We start from the raw sequence: 18162 nt of genomic DNA, 5'->3' as shown, positions 1-18162 counted from the left end.
GCACTGTGTTAAGGAAGTGTTCTTATCTAGCAATGGAGGTCAGATACTTGTAGAGAAAATGATTCAGGCAGAATCTAACATATCCAAGACACAATGGGTGATTTTTTACTAAGGAGGAGTACCTTGCCTTCAAGGAAAGGACTCAAACTGCAACTGTCAGATCAAGATCTGGTGTTTCTGCAGTAAGATAGAATTCATACCAACAAGACTTCTTTTGCCAGTTTTCAACAGCTCAAATTAACAAGTGAAAATACCAACACTTTGCCACTATGCACCTGTAAAATATATCTTGCTAGCATCTATATATAATGAACAGTCTCTCCTCTAAATAAGGATACTGGACCAAACAAAATTTCAGATGTTACCCTCACCCTAGAACACTTTTAAATATTAGCAAAAACCTATTTTAGTATGTCCTGCCACATTTCAAATACTGAATATGAATTTCAAGAAGCACCCAAAATCTTTCTTAATGTCCTCAAAAAGCTTTTCAAAAGCCTGTTTTAATATGGGCAAGAGTCACAGACAGTAACACCCAAATAACTTCTCTGTGAAAGAGAATCAGACCTCTCAAAAGCTAAGGAATAAGATTGTTTCCTCAAGTCAAGGGTTCAGAAAGCATACCAAGATCTTGTGGTTTGCATTATCCAAAACCCAGAATATGTCTGCTTTGTCTGAACCAGAGCTACATCTACAGAGAACCTTTTAGAATCTGTCATACTGAAGCAGAATGAAGAACAAAGTAGCAAAACATTATTTGTATTCTCTATGGAGGCCATGACTAGAGTCATGGATTTTCATCTGTTTTCACTGGAAATTCTCTTTAAAATTATATATTATCATGGCTGGGAAGGAAAGAAAACAAATACGCATTACTCACATGAGAAGGTGGGGACCACTGTAATGCCTGTACAGGTCCAGGGACACAGATGAATCCAATTGGCTTGTATTTGTCCTCAATAGCAAAAAAGAAAACTGTTCTGTCTTTACTCTGAGGAAAAACAAACAAAGATGATGACTGAATCAAAGCTGACCAAAAATACAAAAGACTCTAAGCACTTTTTGACATAAGCAAATACCTCCATTTTTTTTTGTGTGTTTAAACATGGAAATTTAGGACTGTATTTCCATGATGATTACTGGGAGGAAATAAAAATCCTGTCCATGTTGCTCCAAGAAACATGTTGCACCCATAGCTATTAATTGTTCTCATGGGCCTCCCAAGGCATCCCCAGCCACAAATCCCCAGGGCTTTCTGCCCATTGCCCCAGGAGCTCCTTCAAACCTCAGGCTCAGGCCTGATTTTTCCGATAAGGCAGCACAAGCTGATTTCCCCAGATAAAAAGAAAATCCAGAACTGGTACACAGCGTGATTCATTGTAGCTTAAATCCCACATTAAGTGAAACACATGGCAATTCAGCACAATGAACATGTAACAGCACATGCACTGATCATGGCTAAGGACTAGCTTTTAAAAAGAGACACCACATTAACTGGAAACCATCTCAAAGACTACTAGACATAATGACTGACTGACTGACTGACTGACTGACTGACTGACCCTGTAGTAAGGCCAGGCAGTGCTGGGTAGCAGCTGGATTGCTGCCAATGTGATGTATCAACGGACTTGCTTTTACTAATTCCAAGATCCTACTGAACTAATTCCAAAATGAACCAAATCCACCTTCAAAGGGGATTACAGAATTCACACTAAACAGTCCAGTAATTCACAAAATGAACTGTGTGAATTGCCTGGTTGCTTTCCATCAGAAAAACAGATGTGAGTGCAAACAGATCCTTCTCCCAGCACAGAAAACTACAACAAGCAATCAACAGCAACAGAAGCAAACCTGTGTTGTCAGTAAACAAGCTTTACCTTATCTATTTAAAAGGCTCTACATTTGTGGCTTAATAAAAACAACCAAACTAAATGACACATACCCCTGTGGCAAACACATCTCCCTTTTGTTCATATGCCAGGGCAGTAACTGCAGCAGCATGAGGTTTGAAAACTTGTTTCAGATTTATCTCTACACTCTCACTGGCCTGTTCTCCATGACCAGGCAGCAGTTTGGGATCATAAACCTCAATTAAGCGGACAACACCATCTTCAAACCCCACGGCAATCAGACCTCCTTCAGGATTTACCTTTAAGTGAAGTGAAGGAAAAAAAACCACAGTGTACATCTGAGAGCTTAGAAGAATAATCCATATGGCACATGCTCCATTGTTTACCTTTAAACTCACCTTACATGGAGCTGTTGCTAAAGCACAAAGAATTTTTCATACATGTGAAATGTTGTTTATTCTCTCTAATATGGTACCATAAAAGAAGAGAGACGATTGGAGCCTATTTTTTGGGTTGGATTGTGTTGGTTTCTTTTTAGTGATAACATGCCATTGTGACTGAAGATGTTAATGAGGATGTGGTTGTAATGTCTGAGGAAGAGGTAATTTATACTGACATAAAGGTATATCAGTACCTTCTTAAGCAGAAGAGTTAGAACTCAAAAAAAGGAATTATATTACCCTGAATATAATATGGGGCACCAAACCTAAGTATGATTTTTGAAGAAATCACATGCTTTTAAAGAAGGACACAGGCTTGGATCTGGCTGACTCCATATAAAGTACAGGAGTCAACAGGGACTGCTACTTGAGATGGAAAGGAGGAGTCTTTACCATAAGTCCTGTAGGTAAGCCAATTGCTAACAATTAAGACAATCTTGAACTGTTATAAAGGTTATAAAGGTTAGCAGAACCAGGCCTGTACTTTAGATGGATATAGCTGGACTTGTGGATTTAGCTGACATTTGTCATTTGAGTATCTTTAAGTCAATTACAAGCTGACTTGTCGGTGTTCACTTATCTAACAAATATACTGCTAGCTTGCCTATGAGGAGATTATGATTCTTTAACTTCTTCTGTTGGACTAAGTTTTCTTAGACTAATAGCACAGATTTTAAAATACATTTCACATTTTAAACTGTGACCAAATATCTAATGCAATGTTTAATGCAGATGGATAGACTAAGTACCCTTTGTTTTTCAGATTGTGCTTAGTAACAATTTTAGTAAAACTGAACAGAGTCAGTTTTGTGATGCTGTTTATTGTGGCAAACAGTTTACCTCATGAAGGTACAGGTCATTGCTTAACAGCATCTCCGAAAGCCTGCATTGCCAGAATTATATTTTTATAAAATAAAGGCACTCTCCCAGTGGAACCCTCACCTTGAACATTCAAGCAATTATTTTCCTCCTAAATTTGCTTGTAATTAACCCACCAGGCTTGCTATGTTTTCTCAAGAACATAACTAGACACTATTTTAATTAAAATTAGCAAATATGTCTAAAAGTGATAGACTCCACACTCCACAAATGATCAGTTCTGGCAACAGTTTTTAATGATTTATCTCCAAATGTTTGTGATTTGTCTGGGCTGTCATTTCAAAATGTTTTAACTAACTCATGCTAATTGACAATTGCTCTGTGTGGGTTAAATACAAGCTGTTAGTCTACAAACTCAGACTACTTCCCATACTGCACACTGAGATTTGATTATAAAATCTTAGGAAGCCACCAAATAGGATACCTGATAACCAATAGTGAAGTTAAACTTTTCCCGTACTATATACAAACATACTACCCCACAAACTTATACATACATCCTGCTACAGTAAATGCCACCATGGCCTAACAAGTGACCTCTAATGCCTTGTTTGGTGAGCAGCTTCCTGGATGGGGGCAGGCTCACAGGCTCCTTGATGAATTTTTGCTAACATGCTAGGAAAAACTCACAACAGCCGGTGCCCATGTCAGTGCTGTTCCTCCCTGCTTAAACTTGATTACACTCAGTTGGCTGTTGCTGCCAAAATCATAGATGCGCACTGTCCCTGTGTAGAAAGGAGACAGTAAGGATTTATTTATTGCAATGTCAATTACATGTTAGGATTTATGGAGAAATGTCTATTTATTTGAATTAAAATCTGGATTAAATGTGTGTTTTTCTCTTTTGAGTAACAAAATGCCCGCCTGGAAAGATGACTGATGGTTACAGAGTACGACAGCTAGCATGACGCTCATGAACAAAATACATGATCTCTTCACTCTTCAACTTATACAGAACCAAGAGTTCTTGAGGCTGAGGGTTGTAATAGGAAGTCCCAGGCTGACAATCCACATGTAATTTTCAAGTGAGCACAGCATTGTGGCATATTCTAAGGAAAGTCTGTACTGACAAGATAGGAAAAGATGACAGGTTACTACTTGGGACTGCCTAGGGAGGAAAACATTTAAAGGGAGGAAAATACAGGAGACTGTCCACAAAAGCTCCAATTTCATCAGTGGGAAAATAAACAGATTCATAGGCACACATACTGATTGCATACAATTCCATTCCAACTGGCATACATGTGAAATGTCATTTGCTCAACTGGTAGGAGTTTGTCTTCAGGCTAGAAGAATATGTGCATTGTATAACACAGACAAATTACAAGACAGTACTGACAAGAATTGAATTAAAAGACCTTGTAGTGTTCTCTGAACAGTGTAAATTACATTGTTAGTATTCTGGCCAGTAGTTCTTTCAAGGCACAATAAAGCTAACACTGAGAGGCCTAAACAGCAATATTTAGACAAGTTAAATGAGTATGTCTGTAATTACTAGTTATCTGTTGTTGAGAGCATAATAGCTACTGCATTTTCTAAGAAAGGCACAAACACTGATATTTGCAATGGCTTACACAATGCTGGAGGTGTATGCACTCCTTACAAGATAAAAATCCCGATATTTTTTAAACCCCAGTACTGAATACAAGTGCTGTTACTCAAACCAGATGTCTCACCTTTCCAGACATTCCCTCAGAACAAACAATTTACAAAGATTCCCATTAAAAATGTCTGTTGCTAAAATACCAGGTTTTTAAGATGAAGCAGTCATAATGTACTGTTTCAAAACATTAATGATTTGCCTTCACTGTTAAAAGAACACAGGAAGAACAATTGTGTGTGAAGAGACTTTGCAAGAGCAAACGCACAGACACCAAACAGAGTAGCTCCAAACCAAGGATCATTGCCCTTCAAAACTGATAATGGCAGTGGCATGAGAGGAAAGGACCAGTGTACTTACGGTCAAGAGCTGTGGTGGCCATCAGGCATGTAAAGGGAGAGACACTGATGGCCTCGATCCTCCCAGAGTGGAAGGTACACACACGCTCTGGGTCGTGGGTCTGCAGCACAAAACAGAACAGAAATTCTGCTGCATTGCACACGTGTGCTCTCCAGTTTGGGCTTATGCTGCCTGGAAAATAATTTCATCATCCAAGGAATTACAGACTTTGCTATTTTTTTTTTTTTAATTTGTTTGTATAGTATGCATCTTTTATTTACCATAAAGTAATAAAAGTTCTTGGAACATATTTTACTTTTCACATTAGAATGTTATTCCCTGCAAGGGATTTCTCCTATTTACTTTATTATGTTCCGGAGCAAAAATTAAATGCTCCCTTTTTCACCTCTCTCATCTATTTCTCCATCAAAAAACATTTCCAGCAATAACACTAGTTACCAGAAGGATAAAACTCTTCAAGTGTGTTTCATCTTCTCCTTGTTTTTTTCCTAGTTCTCTCTGTCATTTAAAGACTACAGAAAGGATTGGTTCAAATACCTATCTATAGAGGATGTACCAACTCTCCTTGAACTTACTTCCTACATCCATGCAACTTTCATTGCCAGTTTATCAGAATCAAACTCCTTCAAAGTAACTTGAATCTGGCAGCTGAAATTTCAGGAATCAAAAATCAAATTCCTCTTTATTTCTGCACAATCATTACAATCAATTACATTTGAAAATTTTTATGAAATAAAATACCCGTTTCAATGCTACAATTTTCTACCAGGCAACTCGATAAAACAAATTTCATTCCTGATGCAACCAGTATAGTTACAGGATTGTAATTATTCAATTGCAATTGAATATTGCAAATGAACTGAAGAAATCAGAAGGAAAAAAAAAGCAAAATTACCATATTTGAAAAAGTCAAATCCAGCTTCCATATTGCTCCATTTGTATCCTGAAGAAGAAAAAACATTAATTGAATATTTTCGGACTCAATTTGTAAATAAAACTGCACATGGTGACTTCTTAAAAACTCCTTAATGATTATCATTGTGAAACAGAAATTACTGAATCCAATGATGTTGGTCTTATGAATCCCACCCATCACTTTAAGATAATAGAACTTGGACAATACCTTTTGGCATTCTGCTATTCTTATGTCAGAGCCTCACACATTGCTGTACACTAAAAACACAGCAGAGTATAACATAGCATAATTCAGTTGGAAGGGACCTGCAAGGATCATCTTGTCCAATTGCCTGATCACTTCAGGCCTGACCAAAAGTTAAAGTATATTATTAAGGGCCTCTATTACATGCCTCTTAAACATTGAACTTGGAACTTAAACCACCTCTCTAGGAAGCCTGCTTCAGTGTTTAAAAAAAAAATCTGTAGATAGGTAGGTAGATAAGAAGATGATTTTCTATAGATCTAGAAGAAGACTGAATTCTTCCAAAAAGAAACACACTGGTTTGTAATGGATCCCTGCTGCTACTTACCATCACCTCCCTCATTTTGTGTTTCTCCACAGGAATGCATGTACCTGAGTGTGTCTTACCTGAGCATACCAAAAGGGATGTTCACGGTCATGAATTTTTGTTATGAAATTCAGGCTAACATTCTTGCCAAGCCAAAGTTCATTCATAGGCTCCATCTCCACTATCCCTGTGGCATCCACAGGATCAGCAGTATCTACTACCTCAAAGTTCCACATCTTCATGGCATTGGAAGCATAAAAAATAAAAGCACAAAAAAAAGCTTTTATTCATAAGGCCAGGTTGTTTTCATACGCAATAAATATGGAAAATCAAAATTTTAAGAAAGCAAAATCACTGCTCTGAACATAACCTAGAACAGTGACAGGAGCTTCAATTCACCCTGACACTAGCAGAGCTATACATGGCAGCTTCAGAAATATGCAGAATTATTGTATCTGTGGGCTCTCAGCATGGCTCATACTGAGGCAGCACAAAATAATGGGAATTCTAACCCTTCCATGTTCTGCTCTATAGGAAAGGACAACATATCAGTTAGCATGTTTATAATCAAGTGAATTTTCCTAAGGGGATAACACCAGCCATAAAACAGAAAGTAACAATAACAGTGTTTGAAACCCTCCTCCAGTTCTCCATTGATTATCTGGGTCATTTCACACATCAGGAGAAGACACATCATGTCCTCCCTTAAAGAGGGGAGAAATAAGATTGCAAAATGCTTGATCATTGACAGGTGAGAACAGAGTGTGGTAGGAATGCCTAAGGAAAACATTTTTGACCTTAATTTATAGAACTATTTGTTAATCCTTCAGGATACTTTTTTTTAAATTTTCCCCTATTTCAGGATATGTATCTCTGAGATGCTAGTTAATTTGTGTCATTTTAGCATTAATAATCTGAGCTTTTAAACATTCAGAAAATTAATTTCAAATATTCCTGTAGTTTATTATTTATCTTTTAGCTAACACCATGTGTTAATAAGCCTGAAAATGATAAAATGTTAGAATGCTATCAAGAACAAAGCTGTTAGAAAACCATTGAAGATTATTTTGATTTACTAAAGTAAAAGCTGATTTATTTATTACTATTAGAAAAAGAAAACTGCATGTCATGCTATCCAATTCAAACATGTACACTGCGGAGATGTGCTCTTTTTTGCTTTGTTCTAAAAAATAATTTTCAGAAAGAAACTGCACTCCAAAATTTCCTCCAAAAGCCTGGTAAAGGAAATTCTCAACGTTTACCTGCTAACCATGCATTTGCACACCTAAAGGCAGAGCAAAAGAAAAACTCACCCGAATGACACCATCTTTTCCGACAGAGTAAAGGTCTCCTTCATCAAAAACTAACTGGCTGACAGGGCCCTCGTGACAGGGCTTGTGTCCAACTTGACAGAGCTCTACTTTAATGAGACCACCTTCCCAAAGCAGCAAATTGCCCCACTCAGTTCCTGAGACAACCTTCAATAAAAATGAAGATAAGTATATAAGCACCTGCATGTAATCATGCAGAAATATAGGCAAGAACCCAGTTAACATTTGTGACTTCCTTCCATGAAAGTATGAAATCAATGGCAAAGTACAAACATTTGCAAGAGAAGATGTAAAAGGGAGAAGGTTCAACATTTTAGCAATGTGACATAATCTGCATGCACTGAAATGGTTGAAGATTAGGACCAACAATCTCTTTGTATTTCTGTATACTAATGTTTTCACATAAGAAGACACTCAGCTCTAAGCCAACACAGATCTTTCTATGTGAATTACAACACTAACTATTTTCCAGTTATTACAAAACAAGTCAGGATTTGGGAAAATTGATGGCAATATTTTCTTCTCAGAACACTGCATCATGGGCCTGATTAAAACCATTTTAAAGCAAATAGTTACTCACTAATTTACAAAGCAGACTTTTACAAAGCCTTAAAGGCTACATAATATTGTTTCTTTTTGTCACTTTTTCTTACTTACCTTCCCATCGGGCAGCTCCACAAAACCTAAAATGTCAGACACTGCTGTTTTTCCAAACCTGCCCAAAGCTCCTTGTAACTTGAGACCAGTTAGTGTGAGAGCCATCTTCCAGAACCTGAATACAGAAAAACACACCACTCTCTGATACAAGATTTCCTAAACACTGCTCAGTTCCTCTTAGACATTGCAATACTCTCATCAGGCATGCCTTGCCATGAAGCAAGGGCTGCTCATGTATTACTCTTTTATGCAGGAGAACTTGGGGTATTTTCTTTTGAATATGACATAAAACTTTACAACTACACAAACACTCCCCTATACTACTCCTATGAAAATGCTAGGAAAATAATTTGGAATAGGAAGAATGAAGATTAAACGACTATTTAAAACTGAGAAGTGTAAAATCCACAGCTACATCCTTCCAGCTACAACCCACACACACACTTAGGGATACCTACTTTATTCTTGCTGTGGAGTTTATGATGCTCAGTTTTGTAAATCCAAGAGACTGAGGTCTTCACTTAATGTCATCCATCCATCCATTGTGGAATTAAACTGCACTTTCAATCTCACTGAGCCAAAGATTTTATCTTAAATATTAATGTCTCCTGTGTGTGCAGGAGACATTACTTTTAAGATAACTGTTGGAAATTGTAACTTGAGTCCACATTTGGGTGAAAGGTCACATTTATCATGTAATAAAAGCTATTTCAGAGTTTATTTGTAGTAGTTTGCTCAAAAGAAAGTTTATAAGAGATTTTGTTTTGTCAGATTTCCATAAATAATGCATTCTAAACCTCACTTGTTCTGTGTCTAAATAAATAATTTGCTATTTCAGACCCACCTTGCAGCCAAACTTTAAAGCAAATCTCAGATTTCCCCATTAAAATTCAAAGAAAATTAGATGTGTTATAATTTTAAAGATATCATTTTTATTACAACAGAATACCACTCATAGCATAAGTCTCTGCTGTGTTAACATTCGAGTACTGGATAAGCACAGAACACAAAAAGAAAGTTTAAAGCCATTGGGTGTTTGGCCCTTTTCTATAAAAGGACCCATGAACTTATAAGGGAAGGGAAAGTATAGAAACATCTTTTATAGGCTTTTGGTTTGATCAGAGGGTTTCTGATCCATGACTTGGCAACCAGATCTAATGGCTGTCCAGAGAGCAGATGAGCTCAAGAAATTAAAGGTAGAAAGCCCAGAAGGCACAGAAGGCATATATCCTATGCTACCAGCTAGAAGACATGTATATTTAAGTATTTTTCATTACTCCTTCTCAGTGATTGCTGAAATTACAAGAATGGAGCCAGAGGTACTGACATTTAACATCAAGTATCATCCTATTTGGAGAGCAGAGATATTGAAGGATTTGTTTGACTGGCTGGAGGATTTGAAATTCCTCATTTTTGTAATTGTAAGGGTCAGGTAAAATAGCATTCCTCACTGGTACATGTTTGCTAATGACACATTCTTGTTAGTCATCTCCTATGTATTATGACTGCAGAGGTGTTATGTATTAATCCTAATCAGCAAACATACCTGATGTGTCCTGATCCAGCTGTAGTTAGATGCTCTTCATTCTCAGCAGAAAACATGACCTTGTAAACATCCTGTGCAAAAGCTTTTGACCTCAACAGAGTCTCTTCTTGCTTCCAGTCCCAGATAGTCAACATGTAGTCAGGGCTGCTCCCAACACTGGCCAGCAAAGTGCCAGTACGGTTGAAATCACCAAAAACATAGGCTACTTCTGTTCCACCTAAAGAAATGTACAAGCCCCAACACATGTGCACAGGAAAGAGGTAGAAACAACACCAAAAAATCTACTCAGAAGGAGCTCAACTTTCACTGAAATAATTTTTTTTAATAGGTAATGGCTTTAGGTTGGCTATCTCTATCAAATTAAAGTTTCTTCCCGTGTAATAATGAAAAAGCTTGAAACCAGTGTTTTCTATTTTTGCTGGGAAGGACCAAAAGACTCTATTTCCTTCTAAACTAAAAATGATCCAGTACTCCATCTGCTGGGATCTTTAAACACTAGTCCATCTGTATAAAATGAAAATAGAACTTTTTACACTACCTCTCAGTATTCTGTAGGGCCTCACCGAAGGATATGTGTAGATGACAATGTTTGGCTTTATTCCTTTTTCTCCTACTGCAAAGTACTCCTTATCAGGGTGTGCCTTGAAAAAGCAGAAGTCCTGTTGCATGCTGTAATAACACCTTTGTCTTTATCCTGCTAGTTATTGAGTTATTGTATTCACTCGCTCATTAGTCAAAACATATTGCCATAAATACTAGATTGCATTTATTCTGAAAAACTGCCAATCTATTGCTCAATATTGGAATGAAACCATTATGCACACAAAATAGTATATCACACATATATTGCAGAATCATGACAAACGGTGAAACCATCTGCTTTGTGATGCATCCTTTCATTATTCCTACCTCACTCAACCCACTAGCTAATCTTTCCATAGCAGCATTTGTGTCAGCAGCCATCTACTTTCAGCAGACAGCTGCAGAAAAGCCATCCTGAATGACACTACTCTGAAGGTGTAAAAATGTATACTGATTCCCCAGAAAAGGCTGCTTACAATGAAGCAGGACATTCTGAGGCTGGTAGTCTGAAAGTCTCACTCATGTGCAGTAAAACAGAGATGGCAGAGCTTTCAGATGGTAAGGTACTTCAAATTCAGAGACAGAACTTGAGACTCCAAGCTCTTGATAAGTTTGTTAGAGTGAAACCAAATACTTTTTCTCTTCATTCGTGTGCGAGCTTGATTTTCTAAATTTTAATTGCAAGTAAGATTCGATATTAGCATCAGTTGTGATTAGGACAGATGAAGTGTTGAAAAAAAAAGAATTTATATAAGCCAAAGATTTAAATAAGAATGTAAAAGTGCTAAAAATTAATTCTAGCTGGACTTGTCAGTCCTTTTAGATAACTGAGCCTGGAACTAAGGTGTGCTGATACTTGTTCTCTGCCAATTATACTGATGGGTTGAGAAGCCCGTGCTGCATGGTCCACACATTCCTTTAATCAATACCATTCTTTCTTATGTATATGCATGTGCAACTGTGTAAGTCTCCCATATCTGGCAAAACATTTTTTTCCCAAAAAGCAACTAAAGTTCTTAAACAAGAAAGGAAAGCCATACTGTGATAAACCCAATTCCACCGCCACGGCTGCTCCGGACGTATTTCTGATACTTTGTTCTGAGGTTCTGGAGCACCACCTGGTTTCCTGCTATATACCCCACAGTATGTCTATCCATTATCATCAGGTTTACAGGTCTGGTACAGTCATATCCAAAAGAATGTCTGGGAACAGTCCAATAAGGAAAAGATTAGACACTGGCTTTCTAGACAGTTTACTAAGTGGATAAAAATGCTTAAACTGAAACTGACATGGGAATACTGAAACTAGTGACTAAGCCTGATGGCAGGAGATAATTTTCTTCAGTATACAGTGAAAGTAAAACATATCTTGACTCTATAACTGAAAGGAAGGCACAAGTAAAGGCCTTCTAAAGTTCATATCCTATCTTTTCATCTCCACTATGGGTACACCTCTTGCTTCTACTGGATCATTTGGACCTGCAAGAAATAAGTATTTTTTCTGTGTTCTCTTTTCAGACAAAATGTAAAAGATGTGCATCAGATTACCAGGAACTGTTCTACAGATGAGATCAAACCAAGCAGTTTTCAAGCTCACTTCTTAATTGTTTACAATCAGATGTAAAAAAGGGAAAATCCAGTCTTCAACAGCAATTGAACTGTGCAGAGAAAACCACCAGCGTATATGAAAGTCACATATCATATCCTACCCTACCTGACCATACCTACCAAAGAGTTTATTGTAGCTCTTAACTGATGGGCACCGCTTCCTTCATTCTACCAGTTTAGATCTTCCAAGCACCAGAATACAAATCTACATGGGTCCTTTCCCACTTCTCCATTACAAGGTACACAGGAGCTCTTCTGCCCTCTCCTCAGCTTCTTGAGGAACACCAATGTGGCTAAAGAGAAAGGGAGAGCTTTGCAGGGCATATTCTTATGCCAGTCTTCTACCTGGTCACATTAGCGTCTCCATGATCTAGTTCTACAGGAGTACTTATGATTGTAAGCACTACCCCCAGCAAGAAATATTTATGAGGTCAAGACAACACTTAATCTTAAGTTCACCCAGAACCATAACTGGCCACGATTTTTATCTGTGTCTCAACCAAAGGTATCCCACTAATGCCACAGAAACTACTCCAAATTTCACCAATACAATTTTGACAACATACATTAAATATCATTTGCTTTGAATTTGCACAAGCTAAACAGAAAGGATACTTAAAAGTAAGAAGGTCAGTAGATATCTCAGTGTCATCAGTGGCATATGGTCCTGAATATACATCCTCATATGTGTAGAAGAAGGTTTCTGGGATTTTCTTCTTTTCCTCCTCAAGCCTTTTCTGTGATTTTGAGGATACTTCACTATCATCTTCTTCGTCAGAAGTGATATCTTCACCTCAGAAGTGGGAACATAACAGAAATTCATATTCACTGTACAGTTTGGGTTAGTTGCTGATATTTTCACCAAATCATAAAAGGGAGGGAGTCACAATTCTTTGTCCCCTTTGACAGAGCAATCAATACTTCATAGGTCAAAACAAGGGTCCTATGTCTCAGCGACTACTTGTCCTGGAACAGTCTGCAAGAAATACTCCCTCAGGCTTTTAAAAACTACATTGAAAATATTCAAAACTGAAGAATTTAAACAAGAAAAATTTTGAGACCATTTGAAAAATACTGGCTTTAAAATTTTAAGACTTACCAAAGCAGTTCAGTTGAGGTTTGTTTGATATTTAGATCTCCACTTCAGAAACGAAACAAATTCTAAAGTGTCTCTTTTCAGTAGCTATTGAATGCACATTGTTACACAAAATGATTCTTAAAACCACATACAATGGACCACCACAAGACACTGCTGTCCTCAAGAAAGCAAACTGCTAATGTGTGGCTGAGTGTAGCTCCTCACTGGATTGCAACTTCCAACTAGTCATAAACACTCATTAAAGGTAGTTACCAGTTGGTTATCTCAGGTTAAATCCATTTTGTAAGCATTTCATGCTATTCTGACTCTTTTCTCTCATCTGACTCTTTGTTTCATGAGAAACAAACAAAGGGGTCAGAGACCAGCCAGGCAAAGAGCAAAGTTAAGCCAACTGAAAGGGAGCAGAAATACTCAATCGCTGTAACTGTTTACAGTCTGAGGTTATTAGGCTGTTCCTAAAAATAACAACAGTAAAACAATGAAAACTGGAAAGTACTGGGGGTTTCAAGTTTGTGCCAACATCTCAGTGGACACCAGTTCTCAGCAATGCTCTCGATATCTGATTCCACTTGCTCCCCTTCTTCATCCTGTTCCTCTGCAGTTGATTCCTTCTAAACACTTTGTTTTGTTTTCTTTTGCAAGTATAATTAGGATCACACTCTTAGATATGAAATCTTTTGACTAATTTGCTCATACATGACATATTAAACAAATATATAGTGCTGTAGTAATAAAAGAAACTCCTCTGTCCAACAACAGACTTCCTGCTGTTTAGCATTAAGTGTAAGGAAAAGTTTGATTCCAAGAAAGAGTAATTTAAAACTTAGGGGAAGGAAAGAAACAACAAATCCTATAACAGAAAAAAAAGGTGTAATAGGAAGACCAAACAAATGCCAAAAGTGATGCAGCAATGCATCAAAAAATCCTGCCAAAGTGGATTTGTTATTCATGCTACCTGGATCTAGTGTGTTAGATGGCATGCAGGACACCTGAAATAGTCATTGGACAGGCATTCCAAGATGAAAAATATGTTTAAAAAAAAAAATACTGTCCTCTGACTGAAAGAGTCTGTGGAGTTAAAAAGCTGATTTCAGTATTAGCTACAGAGACAAGTCTAAGTCGCAAAAATTTTCAGGGGAATGACTTTGAGAGCTGAGGCACAGCAGGAACAGCAGGCACAGTTCTTAGTCCAGAACTTCACTATGATCAGAGTAAAAATAAAATCTGGCAACACCAAGAGCAGGAACAGGAGATGAAGTAAGAAAGGGGTGAGTGGTGGAAGAAGCCAGAAGTTACTGTAGGTTCAATACTGAAATCACGCTGTAATGGGGAAATACTCACCACTGAAATCTGACTCTGCATCTTCTTCTGGTTCCTCTTCCATTGGAAAAGATGGATGTCCTCACTCCCTGGCAGTGGTAAAGACAAACCTTTAGTATTGTTGCCTTTATTTGCCATTTTGACCATTTTTGTTTCCTCTCAAATGCTTTGAGATTCCCAAAGATGCTATTTGTCTTCTGACTGTACACAAATATGGATAATCCAAAGATATGTCCTACTTTGTAGAGTGAATTAATTTGCTTTAGGACTCCAGGCTCTGAATGAATTGGTACAGCAAGACTTTCATCTAAATACTGTGTAATGGTGGGAACTGACATGATTTAAATGTGTTGAGTTTCTCGTTAATATTCTGGGATATAAGATCTGCTTTTGAGACAACAAGGCTATTCCTTCACCTTGTGGTGGACTTGACAAAAATATCCAGAGGCAGACATGCTGAGCTCACCTAATATCTTAAAATGAAAAGCAAGAGAGATTAATCTTTAAGAGAAAAGGACTTTCTTCAAAACACTTTATGATAATGGAAAACAAATTTTAAAAGTTAACACAATTAAAAAAAAAATAAATAGGTTAATAACACCCCTTCCTCACATGATTTTCATCTTTCAGATCATCTTTTTCAGGGTGCTAAAATCTTCATTTGTTACTATTGTCCTCTGAAGTGGAAAGTTTGTCATATACATTTGTAATATAAAAACCAAACACAATGACCATTTTTACAGAATTCACAAAAAGAAGGAAAAAAGCATAAGCATTGCTCTTTCTTTACATTTTGTTTTGCCTTTGAATTCATATGTGTTCTCCATTTCCAAATGAAACACCTTAAAATGCACATTGAAGCAACTCTGTATCAATACTACAGCATTAAAAAAAAACTACCTGAAATCAGAAAATTCAGTTGTATATAAAGAAACATGAATACTCAGAATAAGAAATATGGGCAGGATCCCAGAAAATCTCCATTTGTGATCATGATTTTGATACCACTAAGAAATCCCTAAAAATGCATTTCCTGTTTCCAGCTTTGGATCAGAATCCATTTGGAAAAAATATTTTGGGGAATTTCAGGAATTTCTGATATTTCAGGACACGTGAAGTGTCCTAACATAATGCCATCCACAAGAAGGACAAGGAGGACAAAAAAATATTTCAGACATGTCATTCTTGTTGTTATATAGCCAATCTTCATCCAAAAGTTCTGAGAATCTGCCAGAATCTGATTTTCCTGCATAATTTTACATAAGAATTCCAAATAAGCTTTTCTCCCTTAGGAGTGCTGAGAAAAACTTGAAAATAGACAAGCAGAAAGTTTTACATTTAGAAAACAAATGAAAATAAAACAATTGCAATAGATCTCAATATATTTAAATGAAATTCATGAGTTTTTAATGGGGTAGCACAACTGGTATCACTGAAGTTGAAGAAATAGTTATAGACTATTTGCATAAATAGATAGTGGAGTGTTCAGAGACCTGAATTCTAATTCCAAACCCACTAATGACGTGTACAATTTGTATCAGCCATTTCACCTCTGGCTGTCTCAGTTATCTCCTGTGAAAAATTAGATAATAATACTTACCCATCTTAGCGAAGTGTTTTGATATCCACAGAGAAAAGAGCTATAAGATTTCAAATTATTGTAACTAATTAGCAATCATTTATCTTCTAAAAATTAAGACTATCATAGTTTTCATTATAAATTAATTCCTATCTGGAAAATGCTTTAGGCTGAAAGAGGATATGAACATTTCCACTTGTGCTGATATCTGGGTTCTAGTTAAAGAAAGACACTGTTATGTCCACTGTGCACATTTTTGTGATGGCATTCAAGCATTGTGGCAAAGCAAATTTTGAATTTAAGGACTCAGAAGAGGCTCAAGGGGGTAGCACGTCTACTTTGGCTGAAGATTCTGGGTTTCATGAATTGGCTGATCCAGAAAACTCTTGTGCCTGCTCACCATGACAAAGGCATGTATCTCTCTGAATGTTGATTTTATTTTCCTGGGGAGAATTGGCAGGTCTTTTTGCAACAGATTTCCTAAATCTGAAAGATTAAAAACCTTTTGATACTGAAAACTGAGAGAGTGATAAGTATAATTTGTGTGACAAGTCTAGCAAGTAAAAATCAAGTTAGCAATCATCATTTTTCTGCCACTGCCTGGCCAGGGCAATATATTTTCTTCCTAGTCCTAATAAATCAAGACACTGACTTGAAATATTGTACCAGATCCACATCAGTTCCATTATTTCCATGAACTCAGGAACTCATTCCAAGTCAGGACTGAAATCAGGTTATCCTTGTTTCAGTGGACAGTGCTACAAGCTGGGAATTTCAGCAAAGTTCCATTTTCTTTCAAATTGCCTTCTTCTTAGCCATGTTCTCAAAAGCCACCAAATGGAGAAATGTGTTCATTCAGGTATATTACTTCAGTTATGTCAGAACTAAAATTTTTTTTGTCAATTTTGTTGCCACACAAAATCTTTACATATGGAGGTCTCTCAAAAATTCTCAGTAAATTTGGACATTTAGTGATTTCTCATGTCAGACAACTGTCTCATTTATTCAAAATACAGCATAATTAAACGAAATGGGTGTTTATTTGCTAACACATAAACAAATTCAGTGAGATGACACCACTTTCTATTTTGTCATCCTACACTTTTCTTCTTTCCAGAAAAAAAGAGGTTTAAATGTGTAAGCCTCATAAATGCAGTTCTTGCCTTCATAAACCCTGTGACTGACACTTCAACTGCATAAAATACATGAAATTAAATAATGATCAAAATGCAGCCTACAGTTTTACTTTAGAAAACAGAACACATCTAGCAGTTATTTTAAGCTGTTTCTGCCCCACCATTAACTGTTTAAATGTGTTTAAATGACATCACCTATCAGATTTTACATCCACACAAGAGTGCTTTTCAGTTCTGACCGCTAATTCAGTTTATGTAGAATTAGGGAACTGTTACCACAGAATAAAACTGCAATGCTAAAAGTACCAGCAATAAGAGATTAAGAGATTAAAAATTATGTCTATATTGTGCTACTTCTGCAGGATTTTATTTTTTTGGCTCATTCCAAAATGTGTTAATTTTTTTTGTAGAAAAGCTTTACACACTGGTGGAATTCAGGAAAGAAAGAAAGAAAGAAAAGAAAGACATTTGGCCTTTCTTTCAGAAGAGATTGTGCTATTCCTTCAATTGTTTTCATTCCACATGAAGGAACTCAGTTTGTCCCAGGATTTCCAATCCTGACTCCTCTTAGCACTGCACTGTGAGCCTTCCAGGCTGCACTCTCTGCTCTTTCTGACCTGGGGGTAGCACTGGTCTAAAACACAGGTGCAGCATTCGGGTATTGTGAGAGGTGTCTGCCACAAGGAACTCCATACTTATCAACTCTTCA

General features: G+C 37.0%; 1 protein-coding gene across 14 annotated transcripts in view; it reads right to left on the bottom strand.

The window, feature by feature from the left end:
- The window catches only part of CFAP44 (cilia and flagella associated protein 44), a 42301-nt gene that overhangs the window by 22067 nt on the left and 2072 nt on the right, over positions 1 to 18162 (bottom strand). For 8 of the 14 annotated variants that reach the window (XM_086882944.1, XM_086882941.1, XM_086882955.1 and 5 more), the window contains 13 exons: positions 14760 to 14827; positions 12935 to 13112; positions 11752 to 11914; positions 10668 to 10770; positions 10130 to 10346; positions 8584 to 8698; positions 7909 to 8073; positions 6676 to 6831; positions 6025 to 6072; positions 5130 to 5229; positions 3800 to 3894; positions 1943 to 2149; positions 881 to 991 (listed from right to left, as the gene is read on the bottom strand). In XM_086882944.1, the coding sequence (XP_086739070.1) occupies positions 881 to 991; positions 1943 to 2149; positions 3800 to 3894; positions 5130 to 5229; positions 6025 to 6072; positions 6676 to 6831; positions 7909 to 8073; positions 8584 to 8698; positions 10130 to 10346; positions 10668 to 10770; positions 11752 to 11914; positions 12935 to 13112; positions 14760 to 14802 (1701 nt within the window). In that variant the 5' untranslated portion in view covers positions 14803 to 14827. The remainder of the gene's footprint in view (positions 1 to 880; positions 992 to 1942; positions 2150 to 3799; positions 3895 to 5129; positions 5230 to 6024; positions 6073 to 6675; positions 6832 to 7908; positions 8074 to 8583; positions 8699 to 10129; positions 10347 to 10667; positions 10771 to 11751; positions 11915 to 12934; positions 13113 to 14759; positions 14828 to 18162) is intronic. The other 6 variants (XM_086882952.1, XM_086882949.1, XM_086882950.1 and 3 more) reach the window with 1 other exon arrangement.

The sequence above is a fragment of the Cyanistes caeruleus genome, chromosome 3 (assembly GCF_971803275.1).
Source record: "Cyanistes caeruleus chromosome 3, bCyaCae1.hap1.1, whole genome shotgun sequence".
Taxonomy (NCBI): domain Eukaryota; kingdom Metazoa; phylum Chordata; class Aves; order Passeriformes; family Paridae; genus Cyanistes; species Cyanistes caeruleus.
Note: the sequence above shows the minus strand (reverse complement) of the source record. Positions and strands in the feature narration are given on the sequence as shown.